Source organism: Leptopilina boulardi, unplaced genomic scaffold (genome assembly GCF_019393585.1).
Source record: "Leptopilina boulardi isolate dan_hultmark-lab unplaced genomic scaffold, ZJU_Lbou_2.1 LbouV2_165, whole genome shotgun sequence".
Lineage (NCBI taxonomy): Eukaryota > Metazoa > Arthropoda > Insecta > Hymenoptera > Figitidae > Leptopilina > Leptopilina boulardi.
Window position 1 is genome coordinate 4,754,958 of NW_026137713.1, and position 24,188 is coordinate 4,779,145.

General features: G+C 24.1%; 3 protein-coding genes and 1 long non-coding RNA gene across 17 annotated transcripts in view; 2 read left to right on the top strand and 2 right to left on the bottom strand.

Annotated features, from left to right (window-relative positions):
• LOC127277203 (formin-binding protein 1-like) overlaps positions 1 to 1,416 on the top strand; it is a 34,551-nt gene extending 33,135 nt beyond the window's left edge. For all 5 annotated transcript variants that reach the window (XM_051298096.1, XM_051298099.1, XM_051298097.1 and 2 more), the window contains one exon: positions 1 to 1,416. In XM_051298096.1, coding sequence (XP_051154053.1) covers positions 1 to 158 — 158 coding nt within the window. In that variant the 3' untranslated portion in view covers positions 159 to 1,416.
• On the bottom strand, positions 862 to 9,756 carry LOC127277210 (leucine-rich repeat-containing protein 40). 2 transcript variants are annotated; one of them, XM_051298114.1, is made up of 4 exons: positions 9,036 to 9,756; positions 4,449 to 4,592; positions 4,208 to 4,375; positions 862 to 3,831 (listed from the first exon to the last, which is right to left on the bottom strand). In XM_051298114.1, exons 1-4 carry the CDS (start codon positions 9,190 to 9,192, stop codon positions 3,668 to 3,670), a joined length of 633 nt encoding a protein of 210 aa, XP_051154071.1. In that variant the 5' UTR covers positions 9,193 to 9,756; the 3' UTR covers positions 862 to 3,667. The 2 variants fall into 2 exon arrangements, with proteins under 2 accessions (XP_051154071.1, XP_051154072.1); XM_051298115.1 differs by lacking the exon at positions 9,036 to 9,756 and adding an exon at positions 5,904 to 6,057.
• Positions 3,726 to 16,515, top strand: LOC127277215 (uncharacterized). 3 transcript variants are annotated; one of them, XR_007842344.1, is made up of 6 exons: positions 6,179 to 6,702; positions 7,178 to 7,304; positions 7,493 to 8,063; positions 10,387 to 10,531; positions 10,726 to 11,026; positions 16,362 to 16,515. It is a non-coding gene; the product is annotated as an uncharacterized LOC127277215 (long non-coding RNA). The 3 variants fall into 3 exon arrangements; XR_007842343.1 differs by lacking the exons at positions 6,179 to 6,702; positions 16,362 to 16,515 and adding an exon at positions 3,726 to 3,863 and having other exon boundaries at positions 10,726 to 13,416; XR_007842342.1 differs by lacking the exon at positions 16,362 to 16,515 and having other exon boundaries at positions 10,726 to 13,416.
• The window catches only part of LOC127277202 (probable phospholipid-transporting ATPase IA), a 21,006-nt gene continuing 10,300 nt past the window's right edge, over positions 13,483 to 24,188 (bottom strand). For 4 of the 7 annotated variants that reach the window (XM_051298090.1, XM_051298092.1, XM_051298091.1 and 1 more), the window contains exon 4: positions 20,206 to 22,165. In XM_051298090.1, the coding sequence (XP_051154047.1) occupies positions 20,500 to 22,165 (1,666 nt within the window). In that variant the 3' untranslated portion in view covers positions 20,206 to 20,499. Of the gene's footprint in view, positions 14,062 to 14,174; positions 14,358 to 15,398; positions 15,546 to 16,530; positions 16,729 to 16,886; positions 17,150 to 17,214; positions 18,254 to 20,205; positions 22,166 to 24,188 lie in introns of those variants that run through there. The other 3 variants (XM_051298094.1, XM_051298095.1, XM_051298093.1) reach the window with 3 other exon arrangements.

The following is a 24,188-nucleotide window of genomic DNA, read 5'->3' on the forward strand; positions in this document are numbered from 1 at the left end:
CAACTAGTGAAGGATCGATACCAATGTACGATGGTGAGGAACTCTATATGATCGAGGCTGATGCGGGCGATGGTTGGACGAGAGTTCGTCGCATTTCACAGCCAATCGAAGGATTTGTTCCCACATCATACATAGAATGTCATCTCTACAATACTTAGCCATTGGAACTTGGTAACTAGAGGACAAAGAATCGATTCATTAAACAAAAAAAGGAAGTCAAATTTCTTTGGGAAGGAAATTTTTTTTTTTTCCCCAAAAAAAAGAAATCTTCAACAGGGCCTAGGAACAAAAACAAGTAATACTATTCTATTTAAGCCCCTTTAAAAAAAAAAAAAAAAAAATTACCCAGAATAATCATTCTGTGGTTTTCTTTATGTGCCACAAAATTAAAAATTTCACCTCACAATCATGCAATCCAATTTTTTCAAATTGCGTGCAATACTTTTTTCTTTGCAGGTGATAATGCTTTATTTCCGTCGAAAAAAAAAGAAACTTGTTTAGAATGACTCATTCATAAAGCCCTTTTTATCGTTAAATTTTAAGCTTTGTAAATATTGTCGAAAAAGGTTCTTGAAGAAAGAGAGAGAGAGAAAGAAAGTATGAATGTTTTGATCTTAATCGTTGAATCACAAATTACGAGTTTTTCACGAGGATCTTAAAAATTTTCTGTATTTAAAAACTGTTTATTTGTTCGTTTTTTTTGTACTTTTTATTAAGGACTCACTGACGCTTTTAATATTAATTTTAATGTTAAAAATACGTTTTTTTTTGTTCGTTATATTCGCGATTGTTTTGCCAATTAAATTGACTAGTTAGATATATATTTATAAAAAAAAAAAAAAAAAATGCTCGTGCTCAGGATTATGTTTTTTTTTTGTTTTAAATATTTGCGAATTGCTCATTTAAAATTCCGGAGTGGAATGCTAGTCAAAGCTGGTGAGTTAAAAAAAAAAAAAAAGAAAATTACCCTAACTCACCCATCCGGAAAAGAATTTTTTTTGTATAGTTTAGTTTTCGGTGAAGACTCGTAATTTCATGGGGCAATTTCTCATGATCTGATTTTGCATTCTTTATCGGTGCAAATTTAAATAATTTTTTTTTTTTTTTTTTTTACCTAGTTTTTAAGTAGTCATCACCGCCCGTCGCGTCTATTTTAGTCCACGTTAATGTACATATTGCTATAAATAGAATACTTAATTGTTAAAGTAAAAAAAAAAAAACAATTTTTCTTTTTATAACGACGAAGTTAAGTTATAAAAAAAAAAAGAAGCAAATTTTCCTATTTTATCTTAGTAAAAAGAAAAAGAAAAAAAAAACTTTTTTTGCTTCGTCCCAGTTATATTAATAATAGAAAACCTGTATTTTATATACTTCAATTTAGAATAATTCTTAAACTGTGCTTTTTTTAAAGAAAAATTAAAAAAGAGACAATTTCTTTTTTGTCCGCACGCATATTTTTTGAGATTACGATGCGTAATTCACAGATTTATATATAATTTATTGGCGCAGTTATAATTATTGATAAAAAGATACTAAGCACGAGAGAAGTTGATTGCTTTTTTCGTTTTAAATGAAAAACGAGAAAAAATTTAAAAAAAAAAAAAACTGTGACTTAGATTTAAAGAAACAAATTACAAAAAAAAATGTCTATTATTAATAGTAAAGAAAGTGGAAAAAAAAATTTTTTTTAATTATGTTCGTCAAAAAAAAGTTGTAAAAATGAGTTTCCAATTGAACGACAATTTCAAAAATAATTAGGAAATTAATTCCTATGTGAGAAAAATGAAATATTTTCTATAGAATAGAAAATTCTTTTTTTTAAATTTTCATTTCCTTTGTAATGAAAAATAAAGTTTAATTCGAAACTCAATATTTGGAAGAGAAAAAAAAAATAATAATAATAATAATTACCAACGTTGTAATTATTAGCTTTGCTTGAGAAAAAATTCAGTAATCAGAAACTGAATTTTTTTGAGCAATGATAGCATTCTATGTATATGTATATTTTGTGATTTTTTTTTATCTATTGACAAGTATTGTAGATAATTAACTATATGACTCATACATTTAATTATTATTCATTGATATAGAAAAATATAGGTACTAAACCAATATAATTCAATTGTTTTGTTTTTAATATTAGGAAAAATTTTGTCTTATTTGCTAGACAATTTTTTTTTTTTCATTTATATTTTTGATAATTATTTAATAATTATTTAATAATTATCTTAAATTAATATCAATATAAAAATTATGTTAATAATTAAATTAATATTAATTATTAAAATAATTAAAGTTTTATTCTATAATTATGTTTATTTTTCAGAAAATTCAGGGAAATTGGTTGAAAATAGAAAAAAAAGAAACAATTTTCGTATTGTGTATGGTTGTATTGCACGTCCCATGGACAATTGACTAGATCGCAAATACAATATAATTCGCTCGTTAACACGAGCTAAAAATACAAACTTTTTCGCCACATCTTTTTTTTTATATATTATATATTTTTATATATATAATATAGAGAAGAAATTAAATACAAAATTCGAATATAATCGAAAGTTAAAGATTCTAGTTAAAAGTCCGTTTAATCACTTTTTTTCTTTTGTTTAACAAAAAAAAAGAAGGCACCAACGGTTTATTTAACATTGGCAGTACTTTTTCTTTTTCTAATCAATATTAGATTTACATACATATACAATATTTATATTTATATCAAATTTTTTTTTTTTATCTTAAAAAATAGTAAAAGAGAATTCAAACTTACGAGTTACGTTAATAATTAAAAAAAAAAAAAAATAAAATTGTTAGCGTTGACGAGATTTCAGATTGATTCAGATATTTTGAAAAATTTATATTAATATTAAAAATATATTTATTATTTCCTAAATATATTAAAATTATCTTAATATTGTTCTTTTTTTTATACAAATTTGTTTTTTTAATTGATATTTTCTTTTCTTTTTACAGAATTTTTAAAAGTGTAAAATGCAATTTTCACGTGGAGAGAACTGAATCAATTCTTTACTTAATTTTTTAATCACAGCTTAGTGGAGCTTCGATGGAAAATTTGAAATAATTTTTTTTTTTTTACCTTGAGTGACTGAGGTATTTGAAAAAAAAAAAATGAAATAAATAAAAGAAGCTCCGCGCACGACTCGTCATGGAAATTGCGATAGTAATAAAATCAGTCGAAGGTAATTAACCGAAATGTTATAAGTACTTGTTAGTCACAATTATCAGGTTCATCATCATTAAAATTTCACTCTTTCAATCGATCGTAGAAACCAATTTGAAATTTTTTTTATTTATTAAAATTTTTCTCTAGTAAAAAAAATCTTTTCATTTTATATTATGTTTTTATTATTTTATTTATTAAATTTTTAAAAAAAAATTATTTTCAATTCGTGTATTGTCATTTTAAAAAGATTGTTTATAAAAATTCTCGAAAAGAAATATTTAGTGTAAAAAAAAATAATATTCAAATTGGTTTTTTTTTGTCTTACTGTACAAAATTCTGTCTAATCTTTTTTTTTTCTCTCTTTTTTTTTCCTAATACCTTTGCAGAGTCCTGGAGGAAACCAAGAGCAGAGGCAGTAATTTTTGTTTGAAATAAAAGCCTGAAAATCGGCCCTTATTTAAAAAAGAAAAAAAAGAAAGAATGAATTCAAACGCTAAGATCTTCCCAGTCTTCGAGTTGTCGTGGTGAAATTTCAATTTGTATCCTCGCAAAAGCACCAAGTAATTCATGTAATCGGGCGGTTAATGGATTATTTTTTAAATCGACGAATTCCAATGTTGGAGCGAGTTTCAGCCTTTCCACATCGACTTCTGTTTAAAAGAAAATGAAAATCCATAATTGAGTGAGCAAATTCTAATTTTTTTTATTTATATTTATTTTTAATAAAATAAAAAGAAAAAAAATTTGATTTCCAATTTAAAATTTCTATTTGATATTTTTTTTTGTTATTATTCAATAATTAAGAGGAAATTTCTTGTAAGAAAATTTTTAATTTTATTAATTAATTGAATTTTTTAAAAATTATTTTTGCATTTATAAAATTTTTAATTAAATAACAGATAATTTAAAATGGAAATCAATTATTTTTTTTAATAAATTATAATTTATTTTTTTAACATTGAATTTTCAAGATTTTTTTTTTTTTTTGTTTTGTAATATTATAAATGAAAGGACGTGTTTATTTACCAATGATAGAATTATTGTTGGCAAGAAGTCGTTTTAATTGTGACATTCGACAAGCTACAGAAGGCAGAGCAATAAATGTGTTGTGGGAAATGTCGAGTCTTTCCAAAGCTTGCAATTCGGCAAGCTCTTCCGGTAGTTTGCTCATTTGATTGTGGCTCAAATTTAATTCTGAAAATAAATTTTTTTTTTATTTTCATAAACGAAAAATAATAATTACAAAATTTCATCTCTTTTTTTTTACCTGTTATTAACGAAAATTTGACGGCAAATTTTGGTGGAATTTTCGTGATAACATTGCCAGAGAGATCGCATCTTTTTAATTCTGTGTGTCGCATTAGATGATAAACTGCGTCAGGTACTTGCATTAATTGACATTCCGAGAGATCTGAAAGGAAAAAAAAATCTTGAAAATTTAATTTGAAAATTTTACAAAAAATTAAATTTTAAAATTGAATATTTGCTCGCAGAGAAAGAAAGAAATTAAGATCGACATAGAATTTTTTAATTTTTTTTTTAATTGAGAAAATATGTTTTTCATTTGAAATTAAATAAAATTTGATTGCACGAAAGATTAATTTATTGGGTGATAATTATTTTTCCTTGTATATTTGAAAAAAAAAAAAAAAATTCTGTCCACGGTCTTGATTTTTGCACTTTCTCCAGAATTATTTACAACACGTAAGCTTTAGATATAAAACATATATCTTATTTTAAATACTGTTCATTAGACCAAGGAGGATTATTCATTCCTTATTTACAGAGCATATGAACATAAATTAGTACATAGTTCAGTTGCCCTACAAAAAAAAAATGTTTCCGGGTGCACTGACTCGTTAAGACGATCGTGTGTGAATTTCCGCAAATAATTCAAACGCCACTAATTTGTTTTTGCTTACCAATTAAATACTATTGTTCAATGTTTTATTTTAATTTAGGAATTCAAATTCATTTTCACTTGAAAGACGCGAATTAATAGTTTTTATCGAGGAATATTTTTCTTTTTATCAAATAATTTTGTTTTCACTAAACAAATTTTTTTTTACACCAAAATCTTTATTTTAATAAATATATTTTAATTTTTGATAATAAATATTTTTTTCGTAAACGAGAAGCGTTACTAAATTCAAATTCGGTAATTTTTTTAAACAAAAGTATCCTATTATTAGTTTTGAAAATTCCCGCTTTGTTATTATATTCAGTCATGCCAACTGTGTCTAAAAAAAATTGAAGTTATTTTTAAATTTTTATTTCTAAATCTATTTCTATTTATATTTATTGTATAATTTGGCAATATTTATTGCCTTTGATAATAATAATCAATAATTATTTAATAGAATTCTTTTATTATTATTATTATTGTTTGAAACGTTATTTTAATAGAAAAAAAAATGAAAATAAAATAACCTAAAACAAAATTTATTTTTAATTTAAATTCTTTAGAAAAGTAATAAAAATATAATTACTGATTTACAATATTTAAAAGAAAAGAAAAAGATAACTTTATTTTTTTAGATTTAAAGAAAAACAAGACGTAAAAAAAATTAGTTTAAAAATAACTTTTTGTGTAAAGTAGGTTAGTAGATTTCTGATATTAATGCGTAGATATTTTAACTTAAAATAAAGTTATTTATATTGTTCAAAATTTTAATAATTTACATCGATGAAAGAAGTAAGATTTTTTTAAAATTAATTTTACCTAAACTCTCGTTTTCTTGTGCTTCTTGACAGCGTAATATAATCTTTGTGACAGCGTTCGCCATCTTTGTTGGTAACACTGACAAAGTGACAGTCAGCTGATTTATAAATATATACAAATTATTCCAGAAATCATTTCTCTTATTTTCTAGAATATGATAAATTATAGAAATGATTTAGTTTTGTCAAATTATATTAATTTAATCTTGAAATTAATTTGAATATTTAAATATTGAGTTTTCATGTGATTTTTATTATCGAGTTTTTAAGGTTATGTTTTTTTCCAAAGGAATTAAATAATAGAAAATTGTGTAAAAATTAGAATGAAAATTTTTCTAAAGTGAAACATGAAATTAAAGGGACACTAGAAATAAAAAAAAAAAAAGTTTGAAATTATCGGAAAATTGTCGGTGGAAGTTGCGCGCATGGCCTCAGGGACCTTTTGAGAGCAAGTTACCTTTTAAAGAAGATAATATTCCATATAAGGAGGCGCTCTGTATTTTGTATTATATTCACGGTCTCCCTCGTGTATTTATGCGTATAATACACACATATACAAACATTTATTGCGGATCAAGTTGTACGAAGGCTTCCGACCACCCCATAGGAAAAAGACAATGAAGGGGGCTTTTTACGACAAGAAAAGAGAAAGGAATTTGCATTTCAAGACAATATTACCTACTTGATGTTGATCTAAACTTTATACATAATTATATAAACACACAGAATGTTCCAATTCCATATTCATAAGAATTCATTTTTTAAAAAGGGGGAGAAATGAATTTTATTTTTCCAAAAAGGTAAAATATAATTTTTTAATTATATTTTATTATTGCTAATAATTTCTATTGAAAAAATATTTTTTTGTTTTTAAAATTATGAAAAAAACAACGAAATGAGCTTGACCCGCGAAATTAGAAAGTATCAATGTCTGATTAATTCTAATTATTATTGTATGGCTCATGTTTGCGGGTGTCTTCAAAAAGTAATTTTTGTATATTTTTGCTTCCTTTATATATATATTATTGTCAGGTAAAGAAGACAAAGACCGGATGAATTGCGTAATTTATAAATGTTTATCTCTCTCTAATTATCTATGTACTATCTTCTCTGGTCTTTCACTTTTATTCCCGATATGAAAAAGTTTCATATTTATTTTTCTATTTCAATTTTTAAAAAGCGCATTTTTAATTTTTTTTACTTTTATTTAGTTTGAAAAATTTATTTATTATTATATTTTTATCTCGAAATAATGAGAAGAATTTTTTTTTTCAGAACAATGAAAAAAAGGCCAATTATTGTCAAAAGCCACGAGAGCTTATAAAATGTGCCATATATTTTTGCGCTCACAGAAAAAAAAAAAACAGGATGGAAAGTGCTGCGCAGATGTAATAAACGTCGCGTGGGTAGTTTTAATATTACATTAATACTTGTTTATCAAGTAGTTCAATTATTCAAAAAAAAAAAATTCTATTTCTTTCATAATCTATTTTGTTTCCTTTTTTGTACTCTAATTTTATTTCTCTTTTTATAAATTATCAAATATTTCAATCGATTTTTCTAATTAAATAATTTTGTTTTCTATTTTAGATGAGTCATTATAGTGAAAGAAATGAAAAACAAAAAGAAGGAGAGAGAGAAAAAAAAAAATTTTAAAGAATCGTGAATATAAACACGTGTGTTATAGTAAAAGAGCATGCTGACTTTCGCCGCCGCTGTCGATTAGAAACTTCGTTTTCATTTGTAATAAATGACGGATAAATCGACTCACTTTTCCCGCGAGTTCTTTTTTTTCGATTTATATTCAGCTCTTTATTATTTTTTTTTTTTATTACATCCGAAAGGGATATATGAGTCACGTGTGCAATTCAAAAGCTGGAAATAAACGTGCAAAGAAGAGAAATAAAAAAAAAGGAATAAGAGACCAAGGTCGACGATCTTGGCCAGTTAAGGACGTTGCAAGGACTCTTTTATGTTTTATATATACAATTTTCTTCGACAAGGAACCAGGAAGTTTTTTTTTTACGCACATAGTCTGAACATCCTCGAAATAGAAAAAAAGATATTTGCCAACTCAGGAAGAATATATATATTTGTGGCCTAATGCGTATGAAAAATGAAAACAGTCGCGTTAAGGTCGATTAACTATCTACAAGGAAAGGTGTGTTATTTTTAGTTTTATTCTAAATTAATTGAAAATTTTATGATGTGTAAATATTTATTTCTCTCGCATAAAATAAATGCGCAAAAAAAATAGTTTTTTTTCCAAATTTTTTTTTTTTTTTTGAAATTTTTCTAAAGTTCAAAGCAATCGGGATCATTGTCATTACGAAATGTTTAAATTAATTTCAAAACGTCTTTATAATCATTGCATCAATCGAGTTTGCTTATTGAGAATTGAGATCATGACAGATCAATGATCTAATTGCCAAATTATATATTTGTCATCTCATTATTATTTAATTGGGAAGTTATTTTACAATTAGAATTTTATTTTTAAAAAAAATTCTCTTATTTTATAATTAGTTTCTTTTTTTTATCGTTATTCATGAATTATTAAAATCGAAAGTTTATTAATTAAAAATTAATTAAATTACCATTTCAGCTTAAATTAAATCATTTTTTTTTTTTGAAAAATGTTTTTATTTTGTTTAGGTTGAATTTTCGTGCAAAAAAATGAAAAAACTAATTTTTTTGTAACATTGACAATGTTTAAGGAAGCGGAAAGAAACCTATTTTTGAATAATGTAGATTTTATCTTATCAGATAAAATTTATATTATCAATGAAGTGCGCATTTTATTAAATAATTTATTATTTTAATTAAATTTTTGACAAATTTTAAATATTTAAAATAATTTTTTTATTATATTTATTTTAATATTTCAATTTTGTTCAATACTTCAGTTCGTGAGGAATTCTAATTGAAAAAAAAATGAATTAATTATTGTTTTTTTTTTTTACAGTTTTTACTGTTTCTGTACAATTGTACAATTTAGAGATAAATCATTGTTTTTTCTTTTTTTTTAAGGAAGCAATTTCTCTTGATCGTGTGTATAAATCATCGAAATTGGATAATTGAGTTTAATTTTTGGTGATTAGAAAATGGATTATTCTCTCTCTCTCTCTCTTACCTAAGTCGCAATTATCCTGTGCCTGTTCACATCGCGAAACTACCCTGATAATTGCACGGCCAGCCAATTGAACACAAACTGCCATCGCCACATTTCTCTCCCCTTGTTCCTGAGAGATTTGCTGCACTTCCTCGGCATTATACGCTGGTGGCTTCATCTTATGTCCTCTAATATATAAATTTTCTTCCTCGTCACGGATCAAAGATTCAACTCTCAAAGAAAGTGTCTCTCTCTCTTGATTCACAATAATTTGAGGCCGCAACAAATTGTTTCCGTTTGTATTCCTCCAAAAAAAAATAAATACCCGATGAGATTTATTTTAAACACCCAACACCATCACACACAATTTTCTTTTTTCGATTATTCAATTTGTTATTTTACAATTTATTATTATTTTATTTTTGTTTCTTAATTTTTATATTATTTATTTTTATTAATTTTTATATTAATTTTTATATTATTTATTTTTATATTAATTTTTCTTTTACGTTTTGTTATTGTATTAATAATTTCTCTTCTTTATTTTTTTTTGTGCTTTTTTATTATGATACAAAAAATTAGGATAGAGAATTTTATTAGATTTTTTTTTTTTTTTGTTTTATAACCGAAAGGCTCCTTCGGAATCAATTTAAAGGATCCGTAGCTAGCCGAAAGCGGTTTTTTTTTTTTAATTATTTAAAGGCACCGAAACCTGTCGTGGAGACGTTGCCTTGTACTGATGAGTTCCAATATGTTCAGTGCTATTTAAGCCCTCGCACTCACTCCCACCCGATGATCAGCTGACGATGATCCCTTCTCTCTTACTCTTTGTTTGAAAACAACTGTAGAGCACGAAAACCACGTGGAGATCGCGAGATACAACCTGTCAAATTCATATTTCCAAAATTTTGTTAATTTTTTCTTTGGGAGGGGAGAAATATTTTTCCACGTTTATTAAAAAATTTTTATTAAGGCAACTTGTGAGAAAATAAATTTTTTAGTCACAAATTATAATTTTTGCAATTAAGTTAATTTGTCCTTTTTTTACAAAAATTATTGAATTAATTAATTATTTATTTTTATGTCTAATAAATAATATTTTAATTTATATTAATTTAATTTATTTTTATAATAATAATATTTTTATATATTTAAAAAAAATTTAATTTTAATTCTCGCGAATATTTATTTTTATTATTTATACAGTTTTATATTATTTCCTATGTAAAAAAAAAAAATTCAGAACTTGAAAATATTTGTGGCAAAATGATTTTTTTAAAAATATTATTGGAATATTTTTTTTGTAAGATGCGTATAAATATATTATCTATAAAGAATTTCTTTATTTTTTTTATTCTATTTTAAATTTCAGCATATTGGGATTTCCTACTTGTCATCAATTCATAGTGGCCAACGAATTTTACTTTGTTTAATTCAATTTTCTCGGCAAAGTGCCTACTGCGACAAACTCGATTTTCACTTAAGGATTCGACGAGTTTCCATATAAATGAATCAAGGTAAATATTTAATTTCATTAATATGTTTCATTTTATGTTTAAGATTTTAATTCCTCTTTTTTTTCCATCTTCCATTTTATTTTCTTTAATTACATTTTTTTTTTTTTATGTAACTTTCAAAATGTTAATTAACACTCAATTATAATGAAAATAATAATTTTGTAATATATATTAAATGAGAATATCAATTTTAGGGAAGCACTTTAAAATTCGTCTGGAGAGTTTTTTTTTTTTTGCAAATTTGCCAAAAAAAATTCTCTCATCCGGACAAAGAAAATGTTGAGACATATATATATATTCAACGAGAACGAGATTTGAGGTGGGAAGAAAAAAATATATGTGGTATTCAAGAGAAAGATATATTGGCGATATTTAAGAAAAAAAAAAGTCTCGCCTCGAAAATTTTCCTAAAGAACAAGGAAAGTCTTTGACCTTTTTTTTCCACGCTTCGCTCTCTACATTTTCCATCATCATTACTATTTCTAGAATTTTCAAGTAAGTTGTGCCAAAATTTTATTCTCTGAATTTTATTTTCTATATATTTTAAGTTCCGGTATCAATTATTATTATTGTAAATTTAAAAAAAAGAAAGAATTAAAAAGAAAATTTTGTTAGAAAATTAAAAAATGTTTTTAAGTTCACAAAATTTTTACTTAAAATACAGTGAAAAATTAAAAAAGTAATTAGGAATTAAATAATTGAATTTGGATTTTTAAAAATAATTTAAAGAATTTTATAATTATTTTTTTTTTAATTCTGTGAAAAGATTTGACTTTTCCTTGTGGGGGAATTGAAAGTCGCGAAAATTTTCGAAAAGGAAGAAACAAATTTTGTCGGTCTTTGCTCTTTATTCCCTTGTGTGTTGGCCGAATCGAAGGCCCAAGAGGGATAAAATGTTTATATGCTACACGGTATGTTTGGCCCGTGGCCAACAAATACTGCGCGTGCAATTAGCTCCAAAAATAGAGTCGTCGACTAAAATCCCCCATGATTTCTCGTCTAACGTCCTCAACGGACTTGACAACTTTTGCATTCAATTGAATATACATTCAGAATGTCACTAACTTTTTTTTAAATTTCATTTTTTTTCCCCCTTAATCATTCTATTCACTCGAGAACAAATTCAAATTAATTTATCTCAATATTAAACTGAAAATCTTTTTTTTCAAAACTTATTAAAATTTTCCAGATTAGAAATTTAATGTAAAAATTATATTGTAAATTAATGGTTTTCTTAAAATAAAAAAAAATTGGAATGAGATGAAAAATAATTTTTGTTTAGTGAGATTTCTTAGTGAGAATTTTTGAAACCTATATTATAAAATACGGAAGAATTTAATTGTTTCACAATATAGACGTATAAGACGTCATTGTTTGATTATTGTACGTCAAAAAATTTTTGAAAATCGTGGGCGATCACTTCCGTTTTTTTTTTTTTTTTTTTTTTGTTCTCGCGTACGAAAACGTGGAAATCTGTTTGTAACAAAAAGAAAACCTTGGCTCACACTTGACGCAACAAAATTCAAAGTAGAGGACTTTGGCTTTTGCCTTTGTGTTGCTTATATTCAAAAAAGCTTTTGCGCGTCTTTGTCGGCAAAAATTCGGCTTATTTTTGTATTTTATACTTGGAATTGAATTTGTCGCGTTATATCAAAAAAATTGCGCGCTCAATTAAAGCGGGTTTGTTCATTTTTTTTTTTCGAAAATGCAGACTTAAATGAACAATGAAACAAAATTTCTCGATTGACGTAATTGTTTAGAAATTTATTTTGAAAAAAAGCAATTTAAAAAATATTTTTGTCTAGAAGAAAAACATTTTATCGGTTTTATCAAGTTTTTATTTGCCAAAAAGCACATTTTTTTTACACAAAAGGCGAAGAATAATATAATAAAAACTTTCGTCCAATTTTATAATATTGTTTTGTTATATTTATATATATATATTTTTTTCTCTTTTTTCATTTATTTATACGTCACGATCATTTGAGTTTGAGGCCGTTTAATTGAAATATCACTATATATAAGTGTATTTTTAAATATTGTATTTATCTGAACGCCGTCTACTAATTATGAACTATTTTAATCTTTAGAATCTTTTAATATCGATTTTTTTATTCTTTCTTAAATCTATTAATTGATATTTAGAGTAAGTCACTAAAAATCATATATTTTCGTTGATAATGCAGTGAAATTGGTGTAATCTTACTTTGTACGTTTAAAAGAATGTTTTTTTTTTAAATTAGCTACTAGAATATATTTAAATAAAAAACTAACTCTAAATAATTTATAATAATTATTTTATAGATAATAATAATAATAATAATACAAAAATTACCAAGCTTCCATTAAATATTTAAAAAATAACTCAATAATTAAATAATAAAAACTTAACTTTTGCTATTTATAAATTAAATAAAATTAAAATATATTAATTAAGTGCATGTATATAGAGAGATCTAAGGAATGATTTTTCCTTTAAAGAGTAGCCACCATTTTAAGTACAACAATAAAAATAGAAAATTTATCAAAAAATTAACTTTATAAAAAAATAGAAAGTAAATTTGTTATTTTTTTTCAATTAACGTTCAGGTAATATTTGTTTAAAAATTGCACTCTTTTTTTTCCTCTAAAAAATATATTAATATTTGGTACTAAAAACAACACTATTTGAACGTAAAAAAAAAAAAAACCCCCCATATTGAGTATTATTTGAATTGAAAAAAAATTATTTTTCTATATTTCAAAACTAATTTTTATATTTTTCAACTATTTTTTTCTCTATTCAAAATTATTTTTTTGTAGTAAAAATTATTTATCAATTTTATATATATTTTTTTTTCTATTTAACAATATATATTATCAACTTGGACATTTATATATCAGTCAAGAAGTACATTTTAAATTATTATTTTGAAAATATTTTTGAAAAAAAATTTATTGCGAAACAAAAAAATTATTTTCTATTAAAAATAACAAAATCCTGCAAATTTAATTTGTTCATCGTTTCTAATATTAATTAATAAAAAAAAAAAAAAAATTACGGAAATTTTTTTAAATTCTCGATTATGATATTAAATAAGAAAATTTGTAAATATGAATTCGATAGTTGATATTGACGATTCATCATAATAAATAGGCACAAGAGCTATATATAAAAAAGAATCAAGTGCTTTTAAATAGAATAGAGAAATGTGCCCCTAATAGTTTGATATTCAGTTATATATATATAAATATAAATACGATTGAATGTTCCTTAATTAGGAAATTGACTTACGTAATATACGAGAGCTTGTACAGGCAAAAAAAAAAGAGGGTAAAATTTTTAATTACAAGCTTTTATCATTTTTAGGCCGATCGAAAGCTTCTTGCGCGTGCTGTAAACCTGTGCAATAGTGTAACAATAAAACACTTAATGCTTGAACTCTTAAATCACTTTGACCAATCAACTTGTTTGAATTTGTTTCGCTATTTTGTGATAATTCAACTCTTGAGGTAGTTTCCACGTCAAGTGCAGTCTTCAATTTCGTTATCTAAAAAAGCAAAAAATTCATTGTTTTCCGAAAAAAAAAGAAAATAGATTTTTAAAAATAATTATTTAATTCATAAAAAATGTATTTAATAAAAAAAACAAGACAATACTCACCATAGAATTGATTTTATCTATTCGATCCTGTGGCTCGAGATATTTATATAAATACTGTCCAGTGTCTTTGGCTTTTGTCATAAGTCCATCATTTAAATCCCCAGCGATTAATGATGAAGCGACACTTGGCTCGGCACCTTCTAATAGTTCAGGACTTATTCCCAATCCACCGACGAGTGAATTCTAAATCGTTCAATATTTTATCGTATATTTTTATCTCTTGTTTTATTTGCTTTTTCTAATTCATTCACAAATTTGAATTCACGATTATCCACCAAAATTAAAAACCAAAAAAAAAAAAGCTATCACTATTGTTGCACATTTTCAACAAAAAAAAAAAATTCACAAAAATACATTGTTTTTTATTTCACTAGTTTATAAGTATATTAACGAAATTAAAAGCAGTGTAAAGCGTCAATATTTGCGGCCAAAGAATCCAAAAGAAGCAGTCCCAGTTTATTTTTTATGTCTAGATTATACAAAATTCTTGCATCCTTTTTTTTTTTTAAATATAATACACAAAATTGATTCCGTGATAAAGCCATATTTTCAAAAGCAGCCTCTATACTAAAATTAAATAAAAAAAAAAAAAGAAAAACAATTCAAAATTCTAAGGAATAAAAATGAACGGTTATAAAGAATTGTAATTAATAATATTAAATTGATACTTAAATTTGTTAATTAAAAATTTACTTTTTTGATTAATCAATAAAATAATTTTAATTTTAGTCTTTAATAAATTATTTTAAAAAAAACTAGAAATAAATAATTTTATACAAATTATAATCTAAAGATTTGTTTTGTAAAACAAAAGTAAAAAAAATAGAATTAAAAATTTTGCAAAACTATTTGAAAAAAAAAAAAATGTTAATTAAGCTCATTCTGCATGCTCGATGCACAGAAAAAAAGCGTTATATAAGGAAAAAAGAGAAACACGCCAAGATATTTTAATTTTTACAAAAGGGGATTATTTAAATAATTTTCTTTGTTAAATTTGTCAAAATTGTTAATTAAATAAATATATATAATAATAGAATTAAAAATGTATGAAAAAAATATTTTTAAATATCGTTAATAAAAAATGAATTAGTTTAAGAAAACAGTGAAATTATATACAATATCTGATATTGTTTTCTGCTCTGCATCAATTTTTTTTTTTGTTCAACATTGTAAAATCTTGGCTGCTTTCTCTTGAGAGGAAGCAAATGTGTACCATCGATCTACCTTGCGGGATGCGCAGGGACTTTGGGGAAGACTTCTAGATGCCAAACCAGTACCAGCGCTCGGTGGGGCCAAACAACTAGTACTTCCGGCCTTCTTTAAGCCCAACAGTGTGTTAGCTAGGCTTGCCTTCATAGCCATCATAGGCGCCTAATCAAGTCACCAACTCAATAAATTTTTTCTTTTTTTTTTTTTTTAAGTAATAATTAATTGAAAAAAAAAAAAAAACAATTTTTCATCATCCAAGAGGATTGAATAGTAATTCCATCCCCTTTGATCACTAGTTAAAAAATAGTTAAAACAAAAATAATACATATTATTAATAATGAATTAATAATTATTATTATTAATACTAATTATAAGTATTGATGAAATCAAAATAGATTAAGGATAAAGGTGCAAGCCTATAAAAGAAACCTTCACCTTCACGAGTGCAAGTGATGATATTTTTTTTTTTTTTATTGTCAACAGTAAATCATGCTTAACAATTGGTAAATTCACGTGTGAGTGTAAAAATCGAAACGTCGTGTACAAAAAAAAAAATTGTATTTCACACACGAGTCTCGTATTTTTACTTTTTTTAATAAATTTATTTAAAAAAAAAAAACTATTTCGTTTTTATTATTATAAAAACTGTTTTTTTTTCTTTTACTAAAAAAAGGAACTGATTTTTTAGTGTCAAGTATTTTTTTCTTACAATAAAACATTTTTTCTATGTGAATTATAAAATTTAATTTATAATTTATTAAATAATTATAAATTATAAAATATATTTTATACACGTTTTTTTTTTCTCTATTTAAAATTTTCTTTAAATATTATTTGATATCAATGGGAAGTTATTATTTTTTCAATTAAAAAATATTGACTAGAATTCTTTTTTTTTTACCCCCTACCGATTTTTTTTTCCAATATTCTTTGGAATTATAATTCTGTACAAAATTTATATAATATTTTTTTTCACAGATTGGAAAAAAAAACAATAATAAAATTGTGTCAATTCGCGACACAAAAAAAAAATTTTTTGGGACTAGAATTATCAATTATAAATTATTTAATAAAAATACGTCGATTTTTTTTTCTGGATATTTAAGTTAAAAAAAGTATTGAAAAAACTGTGTTACGTGCCGAATACCTGAACATTTTCTTCGCAACCTGTGAGGGAAATTTCTGGCCCACCCTCACCGCTAACAATGTTTGTTTCAATTTCATCAGCTTCAAATGTTGCGAGACTTTCGGCGCCACATGGTCCAGCAGCAAGACAACGTGATTCACATTTTTTATGACACACCAAACCACAATCACGACATTGAACCGCATCCTTTAACCAAATCTGCGAAAAAACAAACAGAATTTAATATTTTTTTCAAAAAAAAAAAAAAAAACAGGCCTCGGATTATATTTTTTCGACTTATATTAATATTTATTTTAAAAAATCGACTTTTTTGTGCCTTAAAGTCGATCCAATGTGTGCAAAAAAATATATTTTACCTTTTTTGTACAAAAATCACAATGTGTCGCTCGATGAAAATGTGTTCTGATAAAATCATGTTTTTTAATCACATGCTCCTCGTTTGTAACTGTTTGCGATTTTGCTGTCTCTCCGGATCCTTTTTTAATACTATCATCGGTAGTTTGTTTTTGGGAATTTGTCGATATCCAACCATATGATAATAAAATATCTCCATAACATAAAATTGGATCAAATCCAGAATATCCTTGTAATTTCGAATGCACTGTATTGGTAGCAGTTGCTAAAAAATAAAATCTTATTTTATTTGAAAAAACTGTAAGAAAAAAAAAAATCATTTCAACTCACCAGAATCCGGAGGCAAAAGTGCGTGCCACTTGATATAATGTCCCGTTGACGATGTTGAACATTGCGCTAAAATAAGTTTAATTGGCGCATTAATATAACCCAATAATTTTGTCGTTGAATCAGCAATTTTTGTACGCGACCATACGCCAATATTTAAATATTGTTGTTCAGAATCAATTTGAAATGTTCTTGTCTCATCAAATGTAATAACAGAAGCAAATTCTTTTTCTTTTGTTGTATAATATAAATCGGCTAAATTTATTATATTATCATCGGGAAATGATTGTACTGTACTTGAACTTGTTGATAAATTTGAAACTGTTGAAATTCTTCTCGATGGAGTTTCAGGTGTTTGAAATATATTACCATCATCAATTAATGAATTATGTGCACTACTTTTTCTTCTTTTAAATAATTTACTAACCAATTCACCTTTATCAATTGTTTCAATATTTTCTGTTTCTTTATTTAAATCGGAAAATTTAATTTGACTTTCAAATTTCAATTTACCATCATCTAATTCATTGCGAATTATTGTTGATGTATCACTTTTTGATGATTTACGATCATAATTATTACGTTCATAATCATATTTTATGAAATTTAAATATTTTCGTTCAACACGTATTATAAAACGTCTTTGTGTTGCACTTTTCACTAATTTTGCCACTTGATTCATATTTGAGACACGTTTACCATTAACAGCAACAAGAATATCGCCACGTTTCATTTCGGCAATAAATGCCGGACTACCGGCAACAATTGTCTCAACAAGAACACAATTTTGTCCAATTTCAACGATATTCTCCTGTTTAAAAACAACGCCAAGTTGCTGTGAACTTAATTTACTGATAATTAAATCTAATACCATATAAGGAACACCGCTATATTGCGTTAAATAAACCCATGGCGTTGAATCAACACTCATTGTACAATAAATTTCATTATCCATTGGAATTGCAGTTGGATCCAAATTAAGACGGCTCACTTCAAGGAGAATCACTTCTAAATAACCGGGTGTTAATTGAGTGCTCGCCACCTATTTTCAACAAAAAAAAAATTATATTTTTTATTAGTTTTATCATTTTTAATTTGTAAGGTAAATTTATTTTTTTGCATTTTATTTTCTCATTCTAAAAAAAAAATAAAATCCAAAAATAAATTTACCTTTATTTCTGTAAAGAGAATAGCAAAGAAAACAAAACAATGTAAGGTAAATTTATTTTTTGCATTTAATTTTAATTTTAAGAAAAAAATAAATTTACCTTAATTTCTGCGAAAAAAAAAATGGCAAAAAGCTATTTTGGAAAAAAGAAAACGAAACAATGATGGGGACAACAATGAAGAAAGAATCCAAACAAATAGTATAAGCAATTAAAATATATTTCTTAACCCTTTTATGCTGAATTACACAAAAAATGGGGGACAAATTCACAATTTTTTTTTTTTTATATTTTTTTGTTTTTTAAACCTCAAGACACCAAAGATTTTTTTTTTTTTTTACTTTTTTTTTTACTTTTTTCTTCTTACATTGTTAGCCAACAAACATCCTTATACCGCTTAATTTAACATACAATTTTAATGTCCTTTAAATACACACCATACATAATAATATAGAACAGTTTTTTTTTTTTTTTTTTTTTTTTTTTCTTCTGAACACGAAGGAAAGCGTTAGGAATAATAATAAAAAATTGGATCCTTTCAAAAAAAAAGGAGTTTTTTTTTACCTAACAAACTTGGAGTGAAAAAAGTTGATAAAAATATTCGACAAAAAAGGGTTAACAAAAACGTTTGCTTCAAGTTATCATCATCAGTATGAAAATTCAGAAAGTGTACAATTAGAGTGTAATCAAGTGTTATTATAATATTCCAGCAACATTCTATATAAATATGCAACATTCACATAGTAAATGATTTCTACTAACAATAATAATAAAAAAATTAAAACCCTCCCTGAAACACAATTCTTTTTTTTTAGTAATCTACATTATTGAAAGCACATTTATTTTTTCTCTAAATTTGTAAGAATTAACACTTTTTTTTAAAATTATATTTCTAATTTCCAAAATATTAAATTGTGATAAATGAAAAATAAATCAACATAAATTATAAGGTTAAACATAAAAAATTCTGACCGCCAAGTCTTATTAAAAATCACAGAATACTTCTTAAAAAAATAAGATATATATTATTATTATTATTATTATTATTATTACTTTGGTAACTTTTCCTTAAAAATTATTAAATTAAATAAATCAAGACGGACAGAATTTTTCAATATGATAGTCGATTTAAAAATATAATATTTTGAAAAAAAAATTTGTTTTTGCCAAATATGATATATGAAAAACAAAATGTCAATTTTAATTTGATCGTATTTTTTTTTTTTTGTTTTTGTTCAATTTTCACACCAAGTTTTATATTAGTTATATTTTTTTCTTAAACACTTTCAAAAGTTATTCTAAAAATCTACATTTTAAATTATTATAAATATAAACACTAATAAATGTTTTTGAAAAAAAAAAATCTCATTCCTTTTTTTGAATTAAACTTTAAAATTAATTGAAACTTAAAAATTTTTCTTAAATTGTTTTTAAAAATAAGAAATTCTCTCATTTGATTACAAAAAATTTTTTTTACACGAATTTCCCAATAAATTTATTTATTATATAAATGTAATTTAACTTAATTAATCAATAAATTATTTTTTTTTTTTTGAATTTAAATATATATTTAAATTTTTATTCGTGTAGGGTAAATTTTAAACACCTACATAAATAAATGTTCTCAATTAATAAATATTAATAAATATTCAATTTTACATGGAGGAATTTTACACACGAAATATTTGATTTTCTATATTATATATATATATATGGAATAATAAACGATTTTTAATTTGTTTATCATATTTAAAAAATGTTCAAGTAATCCTTTTGAAAATTGTTTATACCTTCTTTAAGATTTTTCATTGACAATATTTTGCCGAGATTAAAAATTATCATTTTTTAAAATAAATTTAATAATTAAAAAAACGTATTTAAATGTTCGTTTTATATTTTTATAAAAATTGATATTATATTTTAAATTTTATTTATTATTTTTTAAAATAAATTTAAGAATTAAAAAAAAATCGTTGTTTTTTGACAAAATGAATTATAAATGTTTTTCTGTTTGTTCAATTTTTAATTATTCTAACTAGAATTTTATTTGAAATTTTTTTTTTTTTCAGCAAAAAAATTTGTCAAATCTTAAAAATAGGAATTTTGAAAAAAAAAATTTGTTTTACATTCCTCCCGGTTTTGGAAGATTAGTATCATAAGCCCTGATGACATCCGTCTGTGTGACAGTGCCACCTTCCTCCTGCGAGAAAGCAAATCCATGTGACAATTCAACCTCAATATTAGCAGTCGAAGCAGCATTAGGCCTTCTTGTAAAAACACTTTTAACATTTTTTAATAACCTCGCAGTCTCAGTGAGTGAACTTCGATAATCTTGATTTTGAAAAACATCCCTTAAATCCGATTTATTAATTTCCTGTTCACGTGCCGCTTCTGTCAATGATTTCCAAACTGTATTCTTCACTGCTTTAACAATAACATCCAACATTAATACAGCCGCCGGTATTAATATTAAACCCAACCAAAAAACAGGTGACGTAAATAACATTCGATCATTGCCCAACATTACTGCGCCAACATTAAATGTTGGCCAAAAATTACTATAAATTAATACAAATAAAAACCATAATATAATTGATCCCCATGTGGCAAGATGTGTCACCCATGTCCATGAATTTGTTATTAAACCCGCTTTACAACAAACAGTCACAACAACATATGTATAAACAATATTTCCCAATACTAAATAACCACCATCGCGTCCATTTTTCCAAATAACATCCTGTTGTAATGCAAATAATGCCAACCAATAAAGTAATGATGAATGTACCAATGCATTAAAAATCCATATCCAAAATACTTTAATATTAAATGCATGTTCATTATCATTTTTTGTCGCATATAAACGTGGATGTGCAAGATGTGTTTCAGCCGAACAAACTTTATCAAATAATCCCATTGCCAATGGTGGTGCCGCTGTGAATACAACGTTATACAATCCAATTGACCATCTTTCAAATAAAATTTGTCCCGACCAACCGGAATAAATTGCAAACCACAATTCAATGACATAAAGACAAATATTCTTATAAAATGAATATAAAATTAATTTACACATTCGACTATAGTTCCATGAGCCATGAACAAATAATAAACGTTTAAGAAAACGAAATTGTGCTATCGAATAATCAGATGCACATGCCGCTTGTAATCCTTCAACACCCGATATTCCAACACCAATATGTGCTTTTTGTATCATTGCCACATCATTTGCACCATCACCAATTGCCAATGTCACTGCGCGCGTACTTGTTGTCACTAAATCAACAACTTCTGCTTTTTGCATTGGCGATACACGACAACAAATAACAACTTTACACGATGTACATAAATCAAGAAAATCACGTCTCAAATCACACGATAATGCATGTTGTAAACTATGTCCATCAATAACTAAACCAACATCATTATTTTGACATTTTAAATCCTGTCCAAAATCATGACAATGTTGTACAATAACTTCACGTGTTTTATCCAATGATGATTCATTGACAATTATTAATAACATTGTATTTGTTATTAATTTACATGAATAGCCAATATTTATTGCCGTCTCTTGTTTATCGCCAGTTAATACCCATACTTTAATATCGGCTTGTATTAATGCTTGTATTGTCTCTGGTACTTGATCTTGTAATTGATCTTCAATTGCCGTTGCACCCAATAATGTTAATTTATTTTCAATTATATTTGCAGCGTCTTCAATTTTTGCATCACGATTATTTGTACTTATTAATGCTTTATGATAAAGTTCACGCCACGATTGATATCTGTAATTAATATCAAATAATTAGTCAATAAATAAATAAAATAATTAATTAGTTGAATAATTTTAATAAATACGATATTTTGTGAATTATTCATGCAAAATACAATATGATTTTTAATAGTAATAATTATTGTTTTAATGCATAATTTTTTTGTTTCGTTGCAAAATTTAAAATTGTTTACATAATCATAGTATAATTCTAGATTTTTTTTTGTCTAAAATAATAAAAAGTATAATTAACTTATTTTTTACGATTTTTTAGTAAATTTAAAAAATTTTAATTATGTAACTGTTGTAGAATAATTTTTTTTCATTTCTCCAATAGCAGTATTTTAGTTATAACATTAATATTATCAAGAAAATTTATTTTAAATATTTTAGAATCAAACTAAGAAAAATTTTGTCAAAATTTTAATTAAATAGAATAAATTTCTAAAAAAAATTCTTACTTCCAATTTAAAAATTTTTTTTTGTTCAATTTAAGCAATTTTATTTGAATTAAAAATTTTTGGCATAGTTTTTGGTTTTAGTCAAACAAATTTCCGAACAATAATATTATGTTTTACAGATTTTTTAATTCTTATTTTTTTAATAATTGAATTGCAATAGATTTTAAATTTAAAATAAATTTTCTGCAAAATTTAAATTGCTATAGTTTTTTTTTTAATTTCTGACAATAATTTTAATTTTGGAGTTTTTATTTGAAAAATTTTTTGAAAATAACTCAATAAATTTTCTATAAATTTAAACTGCGGCAGTTTTTTTTTTTTTTTTTTTATTAATTTCTGACAATTTAATTGTAGAGTTTTTTTTTGAAACTTTTTTAAAGAATTTAATTTTTAAAGAAATATTAAAATTATTATAAATAAATGAACTTTGGGAAAGTTATAGTTGACATTTTTGGAAATAATTAAATTTTACAGAATTGAAAATTCTGGAAAAACAGTTAAAAAATATTTAAAACTATTTTTCTATAAATTAGATGGAAATTATTAAGAAATAATTAAATTTTAAAAGATTTTAAATTCAAATTATTGACAAAAATTCAATTTCACTTGATTTTGAATTGAAATTTTTGGTAATTTTATTTGATGATTTTTTTTTATAATTTCAAACAATTATTGAATTTTTATAACATTTTTAAATTGAAAAATAGTTTAAGATAATTGAATTTGTGAAGAATTTCATTAAAATAATTGAAAACAATTAATTTAGAGAAGAATTTTTTTTTTTAATTTGTTAAATAATTGCAGGCCTCGGATCGACTTTAAGGCACAAGAAAAGTCTTTTTAGTCGATTTATAATCGAAAAAAGTAGATTTTTTCAATTTTAAGAAAATTTAATTGGTTAATTATTAGAAATAATTGAATTTCAAAAGATTTTGTTAATTTTCAGAGAATAATTAAATTTTACAGAACTAAAAATAATTTATGATTTGGAAAAAAAAAATTATTTCACATAGTTGAATTTTCGAAAAATTGAATTTCAATTTAAATTGAATTTAAATTGAAATTTTTTAAAATAATTGAATTTCAATTGACATTGAATTCAAATTTTGGAAAATAATTGAATTTCAATCGAAGTTTTGAAAAATAATTGAATTTTAGTTGATTTTGAATTGAAAATTTGGAAAATAATTGAATTTTAGTTAATTTTAAATAGAAAAATTTGAAAATAATTGAATTTTAGTTTATTATGAATTGAAATTTTGGAAAATAATTGGAATTAGTTGATTTTAAATTGAAAATTTTTAAAATAATTAAATTTCAATTAAAATTTTGGAAAATAATTGTATTTTAGTTCAATTTTAGTTGATTTTGAATTTAAATTTGAAAAATAATTGAATTTTAGTTGATTTTGAATTGAAATTTTTGAAAAAAATTAAATTTTAAATTTTGAAAATAATTGAATTTTAATTAATTCGGAATTGAAAATTTTGAAAATAATTGAATTTAATTAATTTGGAATTGAAAATTTTGAAAATAATTTAATTTTAATTGAATTTTTTTAAAATAATTGAATTT

Coding starts and splice junctions, on each gene's coding strand:
- LOC127277210 (XM_051298114.1), bottom strand. CDS start 9,192: ATGAAGCCACCAGCGTATAATGCCGAGGAAGTGCAGCAAATCTCTCAG. Junction 4,593..9,035: donor ACAGGATAATTGCGACTTAG/GTAAGAGAGAGA, acceptor TTTTCCTTTCAG/ATCTCTCGGAATGTCAATTA. Junction 3,832..4,207: donor CAACAATAATTCTATCATTG/GTAAATAAACAC, acceptor TCTTTTAAACAG/AAGTCGATGTGGAAAGGCTG.